This window comes from Cetorhinus maximus, chromosome 2 (assembly GCF_964194155.1).
Source record: "Cetorhinus maximus chromosome 2, sCetMax3.hap1.1, whole genome shotgun sequence".
Taxonomy (NCBI): Eukaryota; Metazoa; Chordata; class Chondrichthyes; order Lamniformes; family Cetorhinidae; genus Cetorhinus; species Cetorhinus maximus.
In genome coordinates, this window is record NC_135880.1 from 47187021 (window position 1) to 47211428 (window position 24408).

Below are 24408 nucleotides of genomic sequence, written 5' to 3' on the forward strand. Positions count from 1 at the left end.
ATGCAGGGGAACCCAACAATCGCAGCAAAATCTCTGACTGCACACATGTGACCATCAAGGTGCTAGGGTCAGCCAGGTGCCTTCATCAACAGGAAAGGGATTCCACTCCATGAATATTAAGATGGTTTGTGACGACAAGACACAGATTCTGCAAGTCTGTGCAAGGTACCCTGGCAGCTCCCATGACACATACATCATCTGACACTCACAGGTGCCAAGGCTGTTCATGGCTCCAGCTCGACTAGATGGATGGCTGCCAGGTGACAAGGGCTATCCATTGAAAAGGTGGCTTATGACACCTCTCCAGTACTCAAGAACAGATCCAGAGCAGAGGTATAATAGGAGTCATGGCTCCACAAGGGTAGTGATAGAGAGGGCCATAGGTCTTCTGAAAATGAGATTCAGGTACCTGGACCATTCAGCGGGGGGAGCTATAATTCCCCACAGAGTGTGCATCTCTGATAGTCATTGCATGCTGCTCTCTCCACAATCTGGCTCTGGCAAGGGGGGACCCACTGGAGGAAGAAGATCTTGAGGTAGCTCCTCGGGCCACAGGTGATGATTCCAGTGGTGGATCAGAAGAGGACAGATAGCTCTTCCAGTGATGTGTTTTTAAGGAAGAATTTTCGACCTGCTTTATGTCAGTTTCTGGCAGTATTAGGAACATTAGAATGGGCCAAATGATCTCCTCCGACATCGTAACAATTCTGTGATTAGGTCTGACAACATTTGCAGGGAGAGAAACAAAGTTAATGTTTCGAGTCCATATGACTCTTCCTCAGAGCTAAAGAGAAGTAGAAACAAGATGAAATTTATACTGTTGGAGTGGGGTGGAGCAATTAAAGCAGAATAGAAGGTCAGCGATAGGTGGAGGCTAAGGAGAGATTGACAAAGGTGTCATGGACACAAGACAAAGGGAATGTTAATGGTAGTGATGAAGGCTAAAGAAGGTGCTGATGGTTCTGATCATGCCATAAAGGTGAGAAAGCAGAAGGTGCTAATGGCAGAACAAGGGTCAGCACTCTGTGAAAGGACAACACAGAACAAGTGACAGATGGCCCTGTTGGGGGTGGGGGTGTTGGTGGAGGGGGAAAAGGATAAAAAAAGGATAATAAAGGATTTAAAAAATAATTAAACAAAAAATAAAACATAAAAGTAAATGCAAAAAAAAATTAAAGGGGTTAAAAAGAAGGGGGTGAAGATGGAAGAGAGAGTTCATGGTCTGAAGTTATTGAACTCGATGTTAAGTCCGGAAGGCTGTAAAGTGCTTAATTGGAAGATGAGGTGCTGTTCCTCCAGTTTGCATTGAGCTTCACTGGAACATTGCAGCAGGCCAAGGACGGACATGTAGGCATGAGAGCAGGGTGGAGTGTTGAAATGGCAAGCGACAGGAAGGTCTGAGTCATGTTTGCAGACAGACAGAAGGTGTTCCACAAAACGGTCACCCAGCCTGTGTTATGTCTCTCCAATGTAGAGGAGACTGCATTGGGAGCAGCGAATGCAGTAGACCAAATTGAAGGAGGTACAAGTGAAGTGCTGCTTCACCTGAAAGGAGTGTTTGGGGCATTGGTCAGTGAGGATGGAGGAGGTAAAGGGGCAGGTGTTGCACCTTCTGCAATGGTATGGAAAGGTGCCTTGGGAAGGGGATGAATTGTTGGGGGTGACAGAGCGGGTGGACGAGGGTGTCACTGAGGGAACGGTCCCTATGGAATGCTGACGGGGGAGGGGTGAGAGGAAGATGTGTTCGGTGGTGGCATCAAGCTGGAGTTGGCTGTAGAAATGAAAGTTTGGGTAGGAATCCATCCTGCTAGGATTCCAATGGATTCTGCTTTCTGGGCAATCTTCTGGCATAGGGAGGAAGGCATGAGGTGGACAAAGACCCACTCTGCAACAATGCTGCTAGGGCAAAACATATTGGCCGTGAGGTCTCCACAAAGAACAGATTCCCAAGACCAAGTTATTATCCAATTAGTCCCACTGTTTCCCCATATTCCTGCAAATTTTTTTCTGTTTCAAGGACACAGCTTTTGAAAGTTATGATTGAATCTTCTTCCATTACCCTTTCAAGCAATGCATGCCAGATAACAATAGCTTGCTGCATTAAAAACATTCAACTGAATCCTACCTGTGAAGCAATGTTGCAGCCACTGCTGCACCACAAGCCACTAAGTTGGCTCGACTAACTTTAGCTCCATAAGCTCCGCCCAAATGTTTAGCTGTGATGTTAACCCTGTACAAAGAAAAACATTTCTAAATGCTTAAACCTGATAATTATGTTTTGGCTAATACCAGAGCAAAAGGCAATTCAGGATTACACGAAGTTGTATGTTAGAGATTAAAACAGCAGAAATCCGAAATAATTGTTAAGTAAAAAATGTGAATACCCAGCAGTCCATCAGCTCTGTAAAGACAAAAGCTAATGTTTCAGGTGTAGGTCCTTTGTCACAACCCAATTAACACAAAATGTCAGCAAAATACTGCAGATGTGGCGATCTGAAATAAAAGCAGTAAGTGCTGGGTAAACTCGGCAGGTCTGGTAGCATATGTGAAGAGAGAAACAGAGTTAACGTTCGATTCCAATATGGCCTTTCTTCGGAACTGGAAGAAGAGTCATACGGACTCAAAACATTAACTCTGTTTCTCACCCCACAGATGCTACCAAACCTCCTGAGTTTTTCCAGCACTTACTGTTTTTATAACACACAAGGTTCACTAGCCTTTTCTTTTATCAACTGCTGACACACCTGCTATGTATTTCCAGTATTTTCTACATATACTGCAAAACTGCATATTGCCTGTTTAGGCAATTCTCGATTAGCAGTAATATTTTTCCTTCAGTGATGTGTTACAACATTAATCAACATTTGAAGTTTATTCAAGGTCCTTTGTACCTTCTGTTTAATTTCCCTCAACTTCAGTCAGAAGGAGCTAGACCCAAGGACATGTTATTGGGTTATGAGCCCCGCTCGACCTTCGAGTAAAGGATTGAAATCAACCAGAATCATTGCCATAAGACGTAGGAGCAGAAGTAGGCCATTCGGCCCATCTAGTCTGCTCCACCAGTCAATGAGACCATGGCTGATCTGATAATCCTCAACTCCACATTCCTGCCTTTTCCCCTCATCCCTCGATTCCCTTCCTGATTAAAAGTCTGTCTATCTCAACGTTGAATATACTTAATGACCCAGCCCTCTACAGCCCTCTACGGTAAAGAATTCCACAGATTGACTACCCTCTGAGAGAAGAAATTCCTCCTCATTTCTGTTTTAAGTGCGTATCCCCTTACTCTGAGATTATGCCCTCTGGTCCTAGACCCTCCCAGAAGGGGAAACAACCTCTCAGCATCTACCCTGTCAAGCCCCCTAAGAATCTTATGTGTTTCAATAAGGTCACCTCTCATTTTCTAAACTCCAATGAGTACAGGCCCAACCAACTCAACCTCTCCTCATAAGAAAATCCCTCCATCCCCGGGATCTTCCTAGTGAACCTTCTCTGGACTGCCTCCAATGCCAGTATATCTTTCTTTAGATAAGGGGACCAAAATTGTTCACAGTATTCTAGGTGTGATCTAACTAGTGCCTTGTATAGTTTTATCAAGACTTCCCTATTTTTATACTTCATTCCCTTTGAAATAAAGGCCAACATTCCATTTGCCTTACCTATTATCTGCTGAACTTGTATGTTAGCTTTTTCTGATTCATGCACGAGGACCCCAAAATCCCTCTGTGCTGCAGCTTTCTGCAGTCTCTGGAGTATTCAGCTCCTCTATTCTTTCTGACAAAGTGCATAACCTCACATTTTCCCATGTTATGTTCCATCTGCCACGTTTTTACCCACTCACTTAACCTGTTTATATCCCTCTGTAGACTCATTGAGCTGAATCTTCTGGCTGACGTGTGGGTGGCGGAGCCCGCACGTCAGCGTTTAAAATGTCGCGTGCTAATGTCGTGCGAGCGTGCCGACGTCAGCGCGTGGCATCGCGATGCTTAGGTCAGCGGGCGCGCTATGCAGCATGACGCGCGCCCGCCATTAATTAAAGGAATTGTTAAGGCCATTAAGTCACCAACTGGCGAGGATTTTGAGGAGCCCATGCAACATTCAGCTCGGCGCACTGGCCCAACAGGCAGGCGGGTAAGTGATTTTTTAACAAACCTCATCCACTGGCAGGATGGAGTTTGTTTTCGGATTTAAAAAAGTTTAATAAAGTTTTTGTGTACTTCATTAATATGTCCTATCTCGTGTGACATTTTCACATGAGGGGGACATGTTAACGATTTTTTCATTGGTTCTATTTTTATTCTTTCACAGCCTTTCAGCGATCTCCCTGAGGCAGCACTTAGCCTCAGGGAGATGTGCCCTCTTTCGAGCGCATGCACGAAAGAGTGCACTCTCGCAGTTGGGGAATCCCACCGCACCCCCGCCTGCACAGGAAACGCATAGCGCTTCCCATTGAGCGACACGCTGGGCAGGCCTTAATTGGCCCTCCCACGTAAAATAGCGGCGGGGCCCATTTCGGCAGCAGTGATTGGCTGCCCGCCTGCCCATCATGGGCAAAATCCTGCCCCTTATTTCATCCTCACCACTTGCCTTCCCTCCTATTTTTGTGTCATTTGCAAACTTGGTGATAGTACATTCATTTCCCTCATCCAAGTCATTAATATATATATTGTAAGTAATTCTGATCCCCAGCACTGACCCCTGTGGCACTCCATTAGTTACAGGTTGCCATCCTGAAAATGCCCCTCGTATCCCAACTCTTTGTCTTCTATTAGTCAGCCAATCCTCTATCCATGCTAATATAATACCCCCAACACCTTCGGCTCTTATCGTGTTAAGTAGCCTTATCGAATGCCTTTTACAAGTACAAATATATTACACCTACTGGTTCCCCTTTATCTATCCTGCTTGTTACCTCCTCAAAGAATTTTAATAAATTTGTCAAGTATGATTTCCCCTTCATGAAGCCATGCTGACTCTACTTGATTATGCATTTCTAAATGCTCTGCTATTACATTCTTTATAATAGACTCTAACATTTTCCCAATGACAGATGTTATGCTAACTGGTCTATAGTTAGCTATTTTTTGTCTTCCCTCCCCTTTTGAAAAAGGGTGTTACATTGGCAGTTTTCCAATCCTCTAGGATTGACTTATCGGCCTTTAGCCACATTAGTTTCCCTAGTACATTTTCTCTAGTGATAGTTATTGTATTTATTTCCTTCCCCACTTTTGCCCCATGATTATTTAGTATTTTTGGTATGCTATTAGCTTCTTCTACTGTTAAGACTGATGCAAAGTATTTATTCAACTCCTCTGCCATTTCCTGGTTCCCCATTATTATTTCCCCAGCCTCATTCTCTAAGGGGCCTATATTGGCTTTGGTCTCTCTCTTCCTTTTTATATATTTAAAGCAGCTCTTATTGTCCATTTTTATATTACTTTCTAGTTTACCCTCAAATTTTATTTTCTCCCTCTTTATTTTTTTTTGGTCATCTTCTGTTGGTTTTTAAAACTTTCCCAATCCTCTGGCTTACCAATAATCTTTGCTACAGTGTATGCTTTTTCTTTCATTTTGATACTAGCCTTAACTTCCTTGGTTAACCATGGCTGGTTTATCCCCTTCCTACAATCCTTCTTCCTCACTGGGATGTATCTTTGTTGCGAGTCATGAACTATTTTCTCACGTATGCTTTTGTTCATCAACCCTCTTTTCTGCTAAACTCCTTTCCCAGTCCACTCCAGCCAATTCTGCCCTCATTTCTTTGTAATTACCCTTATTTAAGTTTAGCACAGTTGTTTCCGAACTAAGTTTCTCATTTTCAAACTGAATGCTAAATTCCACCATGTTATGGTCACTGATTCCTAGGGTATCTTTTACTCTGAGATCATTTATTAAACCTGCCTCATTACATATTACCAGATCCAAAATAGCCTGATACCTGGTTGGACCCACAACATATTGTAGGAAACTGTCCCAAATACACTGTATGGGCAGAATTTTGCCCTAGGTTGGCGGGCGGGTCCCACCTGTTTGATGGCGGGTGGGCAGCCGAACTCTGCCGCCGAAGCGGGCACCACCTCCATTTTAAGTGGGCGGGCCAATTAAGGTCCGCCTAGCAGTCTGCCCGACAGGAAGCGCCATGCGCTATGCGCTTCCTGTGCGGAGGGGGGGAGGGATTCCCCAACTGTCAAAGTGCGCTCTTTCATGCATGCACGCGAAAGAGCACACTGCTCCCTGAGACTAAGTGCTGTCTCAGGGAGATTACTGACAGTGCTTCAGAGTGTCAAAATAGAAAAATAAAAAAAATATTAACATGTCCCCCTCATGTGACAATGTCACAGGAGATGGGACATGTTAATAAATCTCACATAAAGTTTATTTAAGATTTTTAAAACGGACATGAAACCTCATCCCACCAGTGGGTGAGGTTTCATGTTTTATCAGAAGCCCGCTGGTGCTCTTGGCCTGCCCGCCAACCTTAAGGTTGGACAGGCAGGGCCTTTAATTGCCTTAATTATCCTGTCAATGGCCTCAATTGACCATTGGCAGGTCGGTGGGCGGACAGCTGATTTCGCTGTCTGCCCGCTTTCCTGAATATTTAAATGGACCGGGATGACGTCGGCGGTTCCTCCCGACGTCATCCCACATCATTTTCCCATCGGCGAGCAGGCCCCGCCCCCAAATCGCTGACGGGAAAACTCAGGCCTATGAATTCTTGCTCATGGCTACCTCTGCCAATTTGATTTTCCCAATCTACATGAAGAATAAAATCACCCATGATTAATATGCTGCCTTTTTTACGTGCCCTCATTATCTCCTGATTTATTCTCTGTCCTACAGCACAGCTACTGTTAGGGCCTTCTGGATAGACTTTTTACAACTGTTTCTTAAATAGATTGTAATTTCCTGGATATTATAGCGGTCCGGGTGAAACCCCTCAGTAAATATTCTCTCACTACAAGGGAACTGGTATGGGGTGGGCGGGGGGGTGGGAGGGGTGTTGGTGTTCATGAGTCTTTGAGATAATTAAAGTTTTAAGCACCCACAAATTTATTATAATAAGAAAGCATGCAATCATGGTGGTTATACACATGGTATAAAGCACAAGCGAGATAAATTCTGACAAGAAAAGATAGCTAGCTCTTATTTCTGTTAGAAAATCCTAGATTTAGACTTTACTTGTTACAGATATAGCAATTCAAAAGAAAGTAAGGATTTCCATCAAATATTAAAGTAATATTAACTTAATCCCCAACTATGTGAGATTCGTTAGGTTCAAAACACGTCTGTAGTTATCAACGAGAATATAATGAATCTGAAAGTTCGAGTTTGGGTTAAGATATTTAAAATGAATTTTGCGGTTGTATAATTAATAGTTACGTAGATCATTTGATCAATAATAGACCATCCCTAATTAGGATCCTACATTTGGTGAAAGCACAATCTATTATAATGAGGGTGCCTGTTTAATTCCTAGACATTGTTGTTTTGAATTTATCTGATTGCAGTTTTAATTATCAGGAGTAGCATTGTAAATGCTAATATAATGGCAAGAACCATAGGGCAGAATCTTCTGCCTGAAGGGCGGGCCGTTCAGGAGCGGGCTCAGGGAAATTATGTTTAGTTTTAAAGTTTGAAAAAAAAGAAAGAATAAAATTATTCAGAAATGTCCCCTCATGTGACAGTGTCACATGAGCCGGGACATGTTTATGAATTATCAAAAAAATGTTTTAGTTATTTAATAAAACCTTCATGAAATTTCATACTGCCCGTGGATGAAGTTTCAGCAAAACGTGAAGGCCGCTTGGGCTCTTCGCCCACCCGCCAACTTTAAGGTTGGACAGGTAGCCCTGTCAATTGCCCAAATTGGTTTATTAATGGCCTTAACAGGCCTTTGACAGTTTGGTGAGCGCGCAGCCGACTCCAACGCGTGTCCACCGAACGAAAGATCGGAATGACGTGTGGTGACATTGGCATGCAAGCCTGACGTCACCGCGCATCATTTTACTCATCAGCATGCGGGGATGGGCCCCACACGCTGAAGACAAAATTCTGCCCATAGAATACTGTTTTTTAGGTGCGTGTATTTCTTATCGGCGAATTCATTTTGTGGTGAAGGGAGTTAACCTTGCTGTTTTTGCAAGCTAGTTTTGACTCCTGAAAAAATATGTTTTACTGTGAATTTACCCAAAGTAGCTTTCAACCTAACATTCCTGTATTAATTCCACATTATTTGATCCCTATTCCTTCACAGACAAAGTGACCTTGCCACAAACCTCAGCAGAGCACCTGCACGCATTTCCATACTTTTTTGTCTGAGGTTGCTGCTAATGGCCTAGTTTGCCACATTGTATGGTCCTGTTTGGCCAAATACTGGACTTGGCCTTGATTTCAGTGACTGACTAAAGAAATCATGACACAATGTCCTCCTGTCTCCACAGACTTCAGGAATTATGAAGTCTGTGATCCATATTATCCAGCAATAACAGCTGAAGTAGTTGGAAGGGAATAAGGAGCATGGGAAAGAAACTAAAATAAATTAAAATGACAGCATACTGTTATATTTGTTTATAGGTAGATATAGTTACCATACTCATTGGAAAGTCTTGATGGTGATGGCAGTGTGTATTTAAGACAAAAGTAGCCTGGTAACTGACTGCCACATCACAGTCTCTTTATTTATTTTCTGTTAGAAATGTTTTTGTGAGCTTAACATAATTTATGACGTGGAAGATTAAGCATGTATGCCACACTTCACCCAGAGTTTATATTAAAGTTTGCCTTGTACAATGCCAATGTAACTGTTAGTATGTGTTGTAAAGTCATTGTAGCAAGTTAGTCACAATGAGCTAAGAAAGAAAAATCTGTTTACTCCTTGAGAGGTACTCCAATGGCACCGGCAATGGCTTGTTGCGCAAAGTCCAACCACTGGCTAGATGCCTGGACATCCAAACCATTTTCAGTAGGTACACACCGACAAATCTGTCCAAAAATAAACAATACAGTAAAAATATGGCTGAAGAAAATTACTTCTAATGTACTCTCTCAGGTTATACAATCTTAATTTAAAATGGACAGGGGACCTACGCCTCCAGAGCTCCACTCTCTTTACGCCTCAGCAAAAGTTTCCAGGAAGGGCACCAGAGATGATAGAGATGCCTGTCTCAGAATGTTTCCTTATTACAGAAATATCTAGGACTCAAATAACAGTGTCAAAGACAAAATGTCTGAATATATGGAAAAATTATGAACAGAGATGAGGAGAAACTTCTTTAGCCAGAGAGCGGTGAATCTATGGAATTCATTGCCACAGAAGGCTGTGGAGGCCAGGTCATTGAGTGTATTTAAGACCGAGATAGATAGGTTCTTGATTGGTAAGGGGATCAAAGGTTACGGGGAGAAGGCGGGAGAATGGGGTTGAGAAACTTATCAGCCATGATTGAATGGCGGAGCAGACTCGATGGGCCGAATGGCCAAATTTCTGCTCCTATATCTTATGGTCTTATGGTCTAATGGCATGGAGTCATAATGTTCATTTAGAGAGCCAGTGCAGACATGATTGGCCAAATGGCCTCTTTCTGCACCGTAACGATTTTGTGATTTAGTATACTGTAGTTGCTATACATGATGTGGTCTGTCCAGGATAAAGAGGACACAGGCTTGGTGACTGCTTTGCGGAACACCTCCCTTCAGCCTGCCAGCATGACCCCTGAGCTTCCTGTCACTTGGCATTTCTATTCTCCACCTTGCTCTCACTACTGACCTTTCAGCCCATGGTCTGCTACAGTGTTCCAGTGAAGCTAATGCTAGCTCGAAGAACAGCACCTCATCTTTCAACTTGGCACTCTAGAATCTTCTGTGCTCAACATTCAAGTTCAACAATTTTAGATTATAACCTGTCCATATCTTGTTTCATGTATTTTCTCTTTTGCTGGCTATTTTTCTTTCTTAATCCCTTCACTTTGTATTCAAACAGCTGCTATTCATCCATTTACACCTCATCCAGGCATATCTTTTGTTTCTTTCCTTTACCCATTATCACTCCCTTTGGCTGTTGATCCAGGAAACATTTTGTTATTTAATCTCAGGAGCATGCAGATACATCCATATCAAATTCAGGGGCCAGCAGATGTCTGCCCTGTTATGTTCCTCATTTTCAAATCTTAAGCCATCTCAAAGTTCCCTTACAATATTTTTTTGTTGCAGTCCCACACTTTTCCTTTATGGTTTCTTCAAAGCAGATTCCACATCTATCATTTATTCCACTTCTATATGAACAGTAGTGTGCAGGTCTCTACACCCCTTAAGTTATGCATAGTCTGCACATAGTATCTTCCATGATACATTCTGGATCAATCGGGAACCCAACATTGAAACTTAGAAGTCAATGGGAGGTCCATTGTAAAAGACCTGGAGATGGAGCTTCTAAAAGGCAAGCAAAAGAATTGGGTTTGGGATTCATGGGCTTTTTAACCACAACTTCAATCCTGAAATAGAGATTAAATTCATAAATAAAATTATATACTGTGCAATTCTTACTGTCATTAAACGTTTAGAAAGTTACCTGTGTTTCCAAGTGGAAATGGTACTGTTCACCTGCTCTAACTTCACCTTCAATTTTGCAAGGAGATACTGAAATAGCACCGGTAGGATCACCAACAAGCAACTCCTTTCCAGATGGCGGGTAAAAGGATTTCTTTTCAATAGCTTCTTCAAGGGTCACTATTGGTGGTTGTTGATCCTTGTAGGTGACCTTCACTCTTTCTACCATCTCGAGAGCACGATGCTGTGAAACTTAATATGAAAATAGGTATGGTTAACTTACAAGTGCCTGGGCAGCTGTTGAAATGGTACTGAAAATCAACATCTTTTATATCTGTGATTTTTTAAAAATCCTAAAACTTCTAATTCATAATTTGAACAATAATGCTAGATCAATATTTGCTATTTTGCTATTAACACCTACTCTGGGCCAATGCTTTGTTCCTTTACTACCACCATCTTTGTCATTTAATTTCCCCACCCTCTAACCTATCCTTGCCTTGCCTTTTTGTTCCACCTGACCCTCCCACTTTTTAAACAGCATAAAACTCACCACATTTCTGCCTCTATTCAGTTCCAAAGAAGAGTCATATTGGACTCAAAACATTAACTCTGTTTCTCTCTCCACAGATGCTGCCGGACCTGACCTTTTCCAGCACATCTGGTTTTTATTTTAAAACTCTAGTATCCACAGTATTTTGCTTTTATTTTAACGCTAGATCAACTATTGTAGATATTTTTTTTTACTAATTTCTTGAATTTTGCACAACTTCTAGTTACAATTAGGGTTTGCCATCACTCGTGGGTGTTTAAAAAAGAAAATCAGCTAGTGACACTGTCACTTGAAAAATTCATGCAGCTGAGCTATCCTTTTGGTAAGATGACCATTCAATACGAACAAAGGAGCAGGAGTAGGCCATTTGGCCCCTCAAGCCAGCTCCACCATTTAATAAGATCATGGCTGATCTGATAGTAACCTCAGATGTGCATCCTGTTACCCCCTTGCTTACCAAGAATTTATCCACCTCTGCCTTAAAAATATTCAAAGACTCTGCTGCCACAGCCCTTTCAGGAGGAGAGTTGCAAAGACTCGTGACCCTCTGAGAGAAAAGATCTTGCCTCATCACTGTCTCAAATGGGTGACCCCTTATTTTTAAACAGTGACCCCTAGTCCTAGATTTTCCTACAAGAGGGAACATCCTCTCCACATCCACCCTGTCAAGACCCCTCAGGATCTTAAATGTTTCAATCAAGTTGCCTCTTACTCTTCTAAACTCCAGCGGAAACAAGCCTAGCCTGTCCAACCTTTCCTCATAAGACAACCTGCCCATTCTGGGTATTAGTCTGGTAAACCTTCTCTGAACTGCTTCCAACACATTTACATCCTTCCTTTAAATAAGGAGACCTACACTGTTTACAGTACTGCAGATGTGGTCTCACTAGTGCTCTGTACAACTGAAGCGTAACCTCCCTACTTTTTATCCAATTCCCCTTGTAATAAATGATAGCATTCTACTAGTTTTCCTAATTACCTGATGTACCTGCAAACTAGCCTTTTCACTAAGACACTCAGATCCCTCTGCATTTCTTAGCTCTGCAATATATCACCATTTGGATAATATGCTTCTCTTTTATTCTTCCTTCCAAAATGGACAAATTTACATTTTCCCAAAGTTTACTCCATTTGCCCACTCACTTAACCTATCTATATCTTTTTGGAGCCTCCCTTGTCCTCTTCACAACTTGCTTTCTTACCTATCTTTGTGGCATCAGCAAATTTGGCAACCATCCCACCCATCCCTTCATTCAAGTCATATATAAATTGTAGACTGTTGAGCTCCCAGTGGCACACCACTCATTACACTGTGCCAACCTGAAAAAGGCCCATTTACGCCTACTCTCTGCTTCCTGTTAGCCAGCCAATCTTCTACCTGTGCCAATATGTTACCCCTTATGCTATGAGCTTTTATTTTCCACAATAACCTTTGATATGGCACTTTATCAAATGCCTTCTGGAAATCTAAGTACAATACATCCACTGGTTCCTGTTTATCCACAGTACGTGTTACTTCCTCAACAATGTTCAGTAAGTTGATTAAACATGATTTCCCTTTCTCAAAACCATGCTAACTGTACCTGATCACCTTGAACTTATCCAGGTGCCCTGTTTTAACACCTTTAATGATAGCTTCTAACATTTTCCCTATGACAGATGTTAAGCTAACTGGCCTATAGTTTCCTCTTTTCTATCTCCCTCCCTTTTTAAATAATGGAGTTAAATTTGCTATCTTCCAATCTAAAGGGACATTCCCTGAATTTAGGGAGTTTTGGAAAATTAAAACCAATGCATCAACTATCTCTCTAGCCACTTCTTTTAAGACCCTAGGATGAAGTCCATCAGGACCCAGGCACTTGTCAACCTGCAGCTCCAACAATTTACTCAGTACTACTTCCCTGGTGATGGTAATTTTCCTGAGTTCCTCCCTCCCTCCCTTCCATTTCCTGATTTATAGCTGTTTCTGGGATGTTACTTATCCTCTATAGTGAAGACTGATGCAAAATACCTCTTCAATTCATCTGCCATTTCTTTGTTTCCATTATCAATTCTCCAGACTCACTTTCTATAGAACCAACACTTGCATTTGTTATGTCCAATCTTCTGACCTTCCACATATCTTTGCACAATTATATGCTTTTTCTTTAAGTTTGATACTATCTTTAACCTTTCTAGTTAACCACGGATGATCTGTCGATCTCTTGGACTTCTTCTTACTTGTTGGATTGTATCTATAGTGTATTCTGAAATATCCCCTTAAATGTTTGCCACTGCATCTCTATTGACCTATCCCTTAACCTAATTTGCCAATTCACTTTAGCCAGCTCTACTTTCATGCCCTCATAATTGCCCTAATTTAAGTTTTAAAGCATAGTCTCAGATCCACTCTTCTCTCCCTCAAACTGAATGTAAAATTCAATATTATTGTGGTCGCTGCTACCTAGGGGTGCCTTCATTATGAAATCATTAAATAATCTCATCTCGTTGCAAATACCAGGTCTAATGTAGTCTTCTCTCTGGTTAGCTCCAGAACACACTGTTCTAAGAAACTATCCTGGAAATATTCTATGAACTCCTCATCAAAGCTACCTTTGCCCATCTGACTTTTCCAGACTATGTAGATTAAAATCTCCCATAATTATTGCTGTGCCTTTCTGACAAGCTCCCATTATTTCTTCCTTTATGCTCCACCCTACCATGTGGTTACTATTAAGGGAGCCTGTACATGACTCCCAGAAGTGACTCCTTGCCTTTACCATTTCTCATCTCTACCCAAGCTGTTTCCACATTCAGGTTTCCTGAATTAAGGTCATTCCCCTCTGTTGTGTTAATACCATCATTAACTAATAGAGCCACCCCTCCACATTTTCCTTGATTCCCGTCCTTCCTAAATGTCCTGTACTCTTTAATATTCAGGTCCCAAACCATGTCCTCCTTCAGCCATATCTCTATAATGGCTACCAAATTGTATTTATTTATTTCTATGTGCGCACTGAGATCATTTTGCATTGAATATTTCGTGCATTCAAATACAAAGCCTTTAGTTTGATCCTTTTATTCTTTTTATAACCTCTAGTCTCATCTGTTGATTTACTCTCTATCCCTTCCTGTCACTGTCCATTTTTCATTTCCTGTAACAATACCTTTCTCTTTTGCCTTGTCTCTATTTGATTTACCACATCTTCCCAAATTTGTACCCTTGCCCCCAATACTTAGTTTAAAACCCTCTCTACTTTCCTAGTTATATGGCTTGCCAAGAACACTGGTCCCAGCACAGTTCATGTGTAGACTGTCCCAGTGGTATAGATCCCACTTTCCCCAGTACTGGTGCCAGTATCATGAACCAGAACCCACTTCTCCCACACCAGTCTTTGAGCCACGCATTCATCTCCCTAATCTGATTTGTCCTATGCCAATTTGTACATGGCCCAGGTAATAATCCAGAGATTATGAACTTTGAGGTTCTGCTTAATTATCCATAATAATGAGGGGACTGGAGAGAGTAGATAGGGAGAAGCTGTTCCCGCTCATAAAAGGGTCAAGAATGAGAGGGCACAGATTTAGTGGTTTGCAAAAGAAGCAAACGTGTTGTGAGAAAAAACAATTTCAGAGTGGTACGGGTCTGGAATGCGCTGCCTGGAACTGTGGTGGAGGCAGGTACAATAGAGGCATTCACAAGAGCGTTAGATGATTGTTTCTATTCAAATAATGGGCAGGGTATGGGGAAAAGGCAGGGCAATGGCACGGAGTCATAATGCTCATTTGGAGAGCCGGTGCAGACATGATGGGCTGAATGGCCTCCTTCTGTGACGTTAAAATTCTATGGTTGTAGATTTATCCTTAACAGGTTGTAACTTGGAGCATGTTGGAATATAACTTTCGACCAGAAACTGATGTGAAGCACCAAGAAAGCCTAATGAACATTAAATTGTAAATGGTCTTTCTCTTAATCTCTGGTGTGGCTGTTTTCAACCTCGCTTTTTCTACTACTATAGCCAGGGATTTACAAGACCCCAGGGATACCTACTTGGAGGTGAGAGGGGGGTAAATCAGGTGATTGGGGAGGGGGGCAAGGGAAGGTAGAATACCTTCTCACTGTTACTGGCATTTTACCATATGGTGGGCTGGCGTTTGGCCAATTGATGCACTTAAGTGGTCAATTAGGGGCCACATAAAGACATCTTCCTGGGGTAGACCCTTCACCTGGGGAGACTGCCAGGTATATGTTTGCAGCCTTCCCATGGCTTGGGTCCTATTCTGGCATCTGTGGCCCATGGAGGTCCTCCCCAGCGACAAGGCCTGCTCCCACTGAAAGACTCATGAATGACCCCCAAAACCCTCCCTAAACTCTCACCCCACTGAGGCCTGCTGGCGGTTCCAACGCAACTTACCTCCTCCGTCTTCACTGGTCTAGGCTTAACTGCAATCCCAACAGCAGCCATCACTCCTGGGTGCTCCTACTGCTGATAATCAATTGCTAGCTGCATGTAAAATGTGACCAGCTGAGATGGGGTTGTCCTTGGCTTTCCAGCTGGTAAACGGAGCCATTGCTGCTGCGTAAAATCTCGGCATGTGTCTTTCTCTTCCCTGACCTCACTGCTCAGTCTTTTTCTTCTTTCCTTTCATTTGAGATACTTGATGGTGTGGTGTATTGAGGAAAGAATCCTCCAATGTCCAGCTGGCAGGAAAAATACAGCCAATTCCCATCTCCTCCCACTATGTTTGTGCATCCCCCCTTGTCCCTTCCCAATCTTTTCTTCCATTCTGTAGTCCAACTCTTCACACTGAGAACTAAGATCTCCCTCTAACAGTCATCAGTCTGAATTGGGGCCTCCAACTCTGCATCCAAGAGCCTAGCTGCCTTCTTTGTAACTCTTCCAGATATTCTAACCCTTTCAGTGTTTCCCTGCTGTATATATTCAACCTCGCTTTTGTCTATATTCACAGAATACTTCCCCTTTTAAGAGGTGCTGGCTGCCTTTAAGTGGAATAAATCAAACCCAATTTCTTATCTGCCCAAACAGATGCAGCCAATGCTGCATATTGGCTGCACCCTTGATCATGCTAACAAGCTGGCAGCATCAATCAGAAGTGGTCCATGACCACATGAGCAGGCAGGTACAGTATGCTCAGCACCTCCACTGTGCGTGTTTTGCAAGTATGATTAGGTTTCTGGGAATTGAATTTAATAAAATTCAGATTTGTATGTTTTCCAATTGTATTACCGGCAACACACAGTGCGACTGGCTGCCCAGCATACAGAACAGGACCACTGCTCAATATCTCTTCAACCTCATAGGGTGGAGGCATAAATGTGTTGGATCCAGGTATATCCTTTGCTAAATACGCCTGTATTGTGAAATAGAATAAATAAATTAATTCAAGGGTTAATATATACTTTTTGGACAAATGTTTTGCTAATAAGGACAATGCCAGTATTGGAAAACTAGTTAAACAATGCACTTCACAAATAGTATTAACTACTTACTGCTGCAGCACCAGGCACCTCCATGGCTGCTGTAATGTCAATGCTGCTGATGGTTGCATTTCCCTTTTTGCTCAGAGTGAACGCTGAAAATAACTCATTTGGAAGAGGCAGTATGTCGTTGATATACTGAGTTTCTCCAGAAGTCTGGATGTAGGATAAAAGAAATACATGATGAAAATTGTTCTACTATTCAAAGGACTACAATGCCTTCCCCAGTAACAAGAAAGTCTTGTGTTCCATTGACCATGCTACCAGAAGTATGGTTCAACTGGCTGACTTGGCACTGGCCACAGAGAAATTACTAGGATTTGCCTCCTTTACCTTTTTTATTTTAACTCCGCCTTTTAATTTAACTCCTGCTGATATTCCTAAGGTCTCGCTTGTGGGGTGGTGGCCAGGACACTGCTGCTGCTAGTGGGGTTAGATGCCTCCAACAGCTTAAAGGGGCAGGCAGCTTTGAAGTCCAAAAGGCTGAAACGATCTTCTATGGCCTAAATATTATTGATGGTTTCAGCATTGATTCAACTGGTTAATTTTAGGTACTTGATGTGTTGCACTTCCACTAGCAAACCTGGATAGTTGCTCTATTCTAATATCTAGTTTTGCTAAGGTGATTGTATGTAATCTTTTCCATCATTAAGTGATACTGGAAAATATGCCATGGTAAAATAGTGGGAAGAAATTGGTATAAGAGGAACCATCCCAATTATCTAGTTCGCATACCTCTGCAAAACCACTGGAAACACAAGAGTAAAGCTTTACCTTTGTTAATGGCTATATGACCAGATTTCAGGGTTGCTATCCAATAATCTTGAACATCAAAGGCTAGAGAGCTTTCAGTTACTGAATTTTAAAAATGCTGTGTGAATATGTGACTAGATTCACCTAATGTTAGTGCATGCTCAATTCACGTTCAACATTAATGTTGAATCAATTTTTGAACATGCTCAAAGCATTTTGGAAAATGCTTCACCCCCAAAATCTTTGGACTGGGAAAGAATAATCTCATCTGAATTGTGCCCTTTCTTTAAATTGGAAAGAAATTCAAGGGTCTTTATAATTTTGAATCCTCGCATAGGGTCCATTCCTGATTGGTCCTTAGGAATCTTCATTTTAAAAAATGAAGTGCAAAGGGTGGCCATTTGTTTCTGGCCAATACAAAAACCCAGGGGCTTCTTGATAATTTGACTCAGTTTTAGGATGATAAGTCAAACAATTTCATTCAAAGTTCCCTAGTAAAAAACAATAAATACCTCAATGAAACCTGAAGCAAAACCTGTGAGGGATTCCATCAAAGAGTGGCAGGGAGACTGCAAGGCTGCTAAACTTATTTTCTTACTTAATATATTCCATAGATGTCACAATGCAGAAAAAGTCCTCACCGGATACTAACTAAATTAGCACTTAAAAGTGGTACCTATTTCTCCCAAAACTGCAGGACATGACGCTAAAAGTTGAATAAAACCCATGCTGGATGCTCAGTAAACCTTCTCAAAATAGGAGGAGAAAGATAAGTTACTGTGGGTCCTGGGCCCATTAGTACGTTGGGAACAAGCAGGTCATATAATGTGGGGCTGGTCCTGATGTCATGTTAAAACAAAATCTATTTGATTTTCCAGAACCAATTGCATGTGTTTCTGTGGCATGTGATGATTTTCTGAATGGAAAAACATTCTACTGATATAGAGTACTGCTTGAACACAATCAAATGTATTTTATTTCAATAAGTGACCAGTATCAGCAGCACTTTGTATGAATTTATCTCTTGTTTTCAGTAGGAGGATAGTGACAGGGTTAGGCAAGCTGGGGTTTTTTGGGGGCTTCTATGCACGTAATGGACTGAAACTGAGACATTTTGACTAAGTGGGTAATGGAATCTCTGGGGATTTGAATATCAACAAAATAAAGTTCAGAAAATTTTATTCAGCTTATCAGGGTATATTCCAGGGAATATATTGGACTCTGCTGTGCCCATGTAAAACCATTGTCTGATTTTGTACAGCATATATAGATCAGGTGATATCAAGCAGAAGACAAATCAAAATCCTACCTGCTGGTAGGCATTTAATTTTGGCATAGGCTTTGTCAAAGGGTATTTCTCTGGTCTGCTGCTGTAAATTCGTTTTCCTGTGGATATAGGACGTTCCAAAGAGTACTGGGCACTCCAATTGCAAGGTGAAACAATATCTTCACTCAACAGGGACAGGTAAAACTGATCAAAGAAAGTGTACAGTAGATTCATTAATCAATAAACTAGAACCAAAAGTTAATAATGCAAGTACAATGTTTTGGATAAAAGCAAAATATGGCGGAAGCTCTGAAATGAAAACAAAGTGCTGGAGAAACTCTTCGGAAGAAAAGCCATACTCGACTTGAAATGTTAACTGTTTCTCTCTCCACATATGCTGCTAGTTTTTCTAGCACTTTCTGTTTTAATTAGTGGTTTAGATTTTTGGGGGTGAAATTAGTCTATGCCAGCAACACAGGATTTTTCAGAAATAACGTTCAGTCTCTTTTTGGAGACTTGATTCCTAGTCTCATTGCCACTTTTACTTCATTTGAAATTAAAAATCTTGACAATATTTTCTAAGTCATTGGAAAATAAAAACTAGTGCTGTGAAAATCGGCTTCCAGCTTGACCATTTCTCATTGCTGGTGGAGACCAAATTCACCCCATAACGTTTAAAATAAACTTGATAAACAATAATTAATAAATCTGGAACAAGTAGAAATAGAATCAACAAATCACTGGAAACTGGATAGCATAGCAGATTATCACACTGGCCTTTCACCTCTGCAACTCAAACTGAAACTGGATAGACAAATAGAGGCAATTTGTCCTCAGCTGAAGTAATTGTTTTACCAACTCTCACCCAAAGGGAACAAAATTGTGTTAAAGATATGCTAAACAAAAACTGCATAACAAACGGCATAGCAATTAGAATTAAAATGCTGTCAATTTTCCCCATTCCCTAATGTCTGCTGTGCTGTCTCCATTATCAAACCGATCGAAATTGGCTAATACAGCAGAAACCAGGATCAACCTGGAATCTCTTTAATTTGTATCACTCAGTGCTATGTTCTGTGACATATTTACACAATGCGCCATTAGTCTTTCTTCACACCAACCCAATCTCCGCTTCCATAATTTATTTTAGATTGTAGAACCAATTTTCAATGCAAGTATAATTTTAAAACATTTGAGTTTCTCACCTTGTAGAAAAGCCCAAGTGTCAGTGATTTCCTGTATGTAGCACTGGCAAATAGTGGATTGCCATCATCAGGAGTTACTTCCTTGTCAAGTGTAGACAAAGCACCTGTAATCATCACTTTTAATAATCAATGACGAGGTTAACTTATCAGCAATATAACAAAACTTTTATTGTGCCTAGACCTTGTAGTATTAGAGTTTGTAAGGGTTAGTGTGTGGGGGTGTGTAAATAGCACCTCCTATAATGATGATGGAAAAGAACACAATGCAAGAAGTCGAGGGGAGAACATTCATGGCTCCAGCAGTGTAGCACCAAGTCATCAGTAGCTGTACATAGTTTAATTATACATAATAAACCAGGTATTGTTTGAACATACCAATGTCTCAGCAATCATTCCCCTCCACTAGGCTATCCAACATGCAACATGGTGGCAGCAGTGATGAACCCAAGACACTGAAAATTCAGCTTTAGAGAAGATTAAATATCAGACCTGTAAAAGTGGCACCAAAACTGCAGAACTCTGCAACACAGTTGAAGAACACCAAAGCTGCTGCATAGATGAAGTAGAGGCAGTAATAGTCAAAACATCAACTTTTAAAGTCATTCAGGACTGCACCACAGCATGTGGTGCTGCCTGAAGGAAATCCTAATCCAGCGATCATAGGCTTCGAGTCGGAGAACAAAGCAGAGATCATGGAACTGGTGAGCAAATCTTGAAAAGGGTAAACAAACAATTTTAATGGCGCACTGAGCAGGCAGCACTGTGAAAATCCAATCTCTAGCGATGGCAGGTCACAGAAAACCTTGTAGTTTGGGTCTGAGGTCAGCACCATTACATAAGGTGACTGCAAAGTAGCAGAAAAGAGAAAACAAGAAGTGGCTGCAAGTACTCGATACTCCAGAGGAAGGGTGTGAAGAGATTATTAAAATAACTTCATGCAAAACTGTTTTAACGGCTTTGCAGCATTCAAGAATAAATATCAAGTCTAGCTGAGAGATCACCCAAGGAGATACAACGGCTGCAGCAGGTTCTCAGTGAGAGACTAAACTAAAACTTCAAAAACTAGAAGGAAAATTTAAAACTTCAGTTTCACCACATCAAAGCTTCGAAAAACCACAGATCCTACATTTATGCTATCTCAGAGGTTTGGACACATGGGGTAGAATTTTCCCCCCGTCGGCGGGGGAAGTGCAGGAGCGGGCACGGGCAGGTGTGCCTCCAATCGGGGGGACGTGCCACCATTTTAAGTGGGTGGGCCAGTTAAGGCCCGCCCAGTGTGACGTCCACCAGAAAGTGCTATGCGCTCCCTGTGCGGGCAGGAGGGGATTCCCTCGGCTGGGAGTGTTAAGTGCTGCCTCAGGGAGATCGGCTCAGAATTAAAACTTTTAAGGTAAATGTTTAAAAAATTTCCCTGACGTGTCCCCCCATCACTTTAACTCAAACCTTTATTAAATATTTAAAAACACTCATGAAATTGTACAAAAAGCAAAAATAAAGGTTGGAACTTATGAGATTAAGGGAGAAACTGACTTTCAAAGCCAGAAAGAAACTTTAAAAAAAGTCTATTATTTTAAAAATCATGCAAATGTTTAACATGTTTTTCTGAGAGAATTAGAGTCCACAATTGTAAAATTATTTTTTCAGAGCCAGATAGGTTGTTCAAAGTAATCAGGACTTAGTACATCATTGAAAACTTGCTAACTACTGATTGAACAATGTTTAACATCATCATTTGTGTTTATAGCGAGAATGGTGCATAAATACTGAATTTCATGACAAATCAGTGATTCTATATTGATTGAATCAGCATATTCTGCAATAACACATCCTGTGCAGGAGCAGGGCATCACTGCAGTATCTTCTGGATTTCCACATTTAACTGCATATGCATGAACAGCAGAAGTTACTGTGCATAGTAATGATGGCAAGTGCTGACAGTTTCAATATCATTACAACTGCAAATTCCAGGTCTATATTTATTGTAATGGTTATTAAGAGGTTATCAAAATGTGGTCCCATGCACAAATCATAAAAGCAACCCATTGAATTTTAAATGTTTTCTGAGGTATAAAATGGACCAGGCTTACACCAATATGGTGTAATTCATCTTTTGATCCTCAAGTCTTATGTACGCCAAAACCAAATCATGCACTTACCTTTCAAAGTATAAATGGAAGTGATATCTTTGCCTTGGAGGTATTTTTCTGTGGCAAAGGCATGAATGAAATTTCTATTGATTCCAGTATATACCATTGAGATGGATTCTATCAACTGCTCACTTTCCCAAGTATCCAAAACACCTAATTGAACACGGAACCCGGCACTCACATAAGCTTGAGTATTCTATAAAAGTAAAACAGGAAGACAAGTAACAAGGTAACAAGTCATTTGCTTGGAAATAATTTTAGATTTTATTCATGAACCACCATGGGAGTGCACAAGTGATTTAAAAAAATGCTATCTCCTTTCAAGAAAAGGAATAACCCAGATAAACAAAGGGCAGTTGGAAGTTGATTTAGTTTTTAAAGCAAACACTGAGAGAAGATCCTCTCTTCTCTACTCCCTGAAACTGATACAAACCCATTTCATTGGCAAATATCATCAATTTTCAGAAGGACTGGAACACAATGGTTATGTTTTGGGCTATTTTTCTTTAAAAATGCTCTAGATTTTATTTTGACTGCAGTTTCTTTGGCCTCACTCCTCATGAGAGTGAAGGCATTTCCACTTTTTTAGAAATCTAGGTAAATTTGTGTTCCCAAAGATCAAAAAGAGAACCCTCTCTGATTTGATTTACTAATTTAATCTATGATCTTCCTTGACTTCACAAGGAAGCAGAATAACACTACCCAAGATTATGTTTTAGGTTTTAACTATCAACCAAATTTATTAATTAACAAAAGTAAACATAAATAGCAGTGGCACAATGTAGTTGTTTCTAGTTAAGTTTAATTACCTCAAATAGGTAGATAACAATAAAGGACATAATTTGGTCTGAACTTTCAGTTCAGTACTGAAAAGTGCTGCATTGTAAGGCTGCAGTCTCTTGGGTATATAATGCAAAACCCATTGGGTTCTGTGATGAGGGCAAAAGCGAGCAAGGCATAAAATAAAGTTCTGATGTGCTTGTTGACCTGTTATTTTTAGGATTTTAATTCCCTTGGTCTTCAGTTTGTAGTATTTTGTTATATTGCCCTCTCCACTCTCTGTTGGGGAAGTGTAAATAAAGTTAGTTCAATAATAGCTGCCTGCAGGTGAGTGCATGTGTTAGGAGTTTTTCTCAATGCAATACACAACAGAAAAGTGGCAACGAGGCTGGAATGGAACTTTTTTTTACAATTAATTTGAGAAGCTAAGGACTGAAGAACCTTGTGGCACAGGTTTTGGAGCTTCTAAAGTTGATTTTGAGGAAGTTTGAGCAATTTGAAAGATTGTTCCATGTGTGCACATTGTATTTAGGTACACAGTGAATCAACATGGCAAATAATTGAAAAATGGCACTGAACACATATTTGGAGGCAATGGGGGGAATTCACCCTGGTGTGATTACGAATGAAGGTTACACATTTGGCTGAAAGTGAACAAAATAGGAGATGTGAGGACAAAGTAATTGTCTTCTTCACTGTGATGTGACCAGATACTTTTGACGTGATGATGCCCGAAAAACCCCAGTACAATGGAAAATTCTGAAATTAATGAAATTCTGATGAGACTGTTATGGACCCCAGAAATAGGAAAGAAAAATACTTCCCTTTTAAAAAGCGAAAGTCAGGCCCTAGGAGTTGAGAACTACAGTTCCTGATGGGCCTCAGCAGGTTCAGCACATGCGCTGGCCATGGAATGGCTGCACGTGCACAGTTCATTCTTTTTTGACTATTTCTCATTCTGTGCATGTGCCAGCTGGAGAATGGCCGCACAGGTGCAGTTGGTCGGGATTCACATCTTCAAGCCAGTAAATGGTCCTGCACAGATGCGCAGTTGGTGCTTTTTCTGTTTTTTTTTATTTAAAGGGAGCACTGCATCTGTGCAGAAGAAATGAAAACAAAAGTGAAACAGGACAAAAAGATCAGAAAAGAAGAGAGAAAATTTGGTAGAAGAAGAGAGAAAAGTCCAAGAAACCAGGGAGTGGGACAGAAGAGAGCTGCAGGGAGCAGAATTAAGGTAAAGTGGGCTTGCAAGAAGCCAGAAGATCCGAGGAGACTGCCAAAGGTTGGTAACTCCTTACTATGGGGCTGAGAGGCAGTGGTATTCTGTTGGTATGGCTGAGTATCTGAGAGAGTGCATGGTAGGTGAAGTGAATGTACATGGTGATCCAGGGGAGGAGGACATTAGAAGGAGAGATTGAAACCCTGGAGGTGGATCCTTGTGGAAGACATCCAAGAGAAAGCGTTGTATGGGAGAAGATTCCAAGGCAAGTTCTTCAAAAGTGGAGATTGGAAACCCTCATATGAAAAACAGAGTTTCCATGAGGCCAGTTGGCTCACAGAGTGACCAGTATCTGGGAGAGTTGATGAGAGATCCATAGCATTTCCTTTGGGTGGCAGATGTCACTTGGAGTGTGGTGTGTCCAACCATAGGTCACCTGTTGGTGTACATGGACTGTATACTT

The 24408-nt window shown here is 41.2% G+C and overlaps 1 protein-coding gene across 1 annotated transcript in view; it reads right to left on the reverse strand.

Moving 5' to 3' along the window:
• LOC144694119 (uncharacterized) overlaps positions 1–24408 on the reverse strand; it is a 172482-nt gene that overhangs the window by 56803 nt on the left and 91271 nt on the right. Inside the window, 8 exon segments of the mRNA XM_078564479.1 lie at positions 2126–2230; positions 8873–8982; positions 10565–10794; positions 16324–16447; positions 16587–16730; positions 18637–18798; positions 19800–19903; positions 21956–22142. Of these exon segments, the coding sequence (XP_078420605.1) occupies positions 2126–2230; positions 8873–8982; positions 10565–10794; positions 16324–16447; positions 16587–16730; positions 18637–18798; positions 19800–19903; positions 21956–22142 (1166 nt within the window).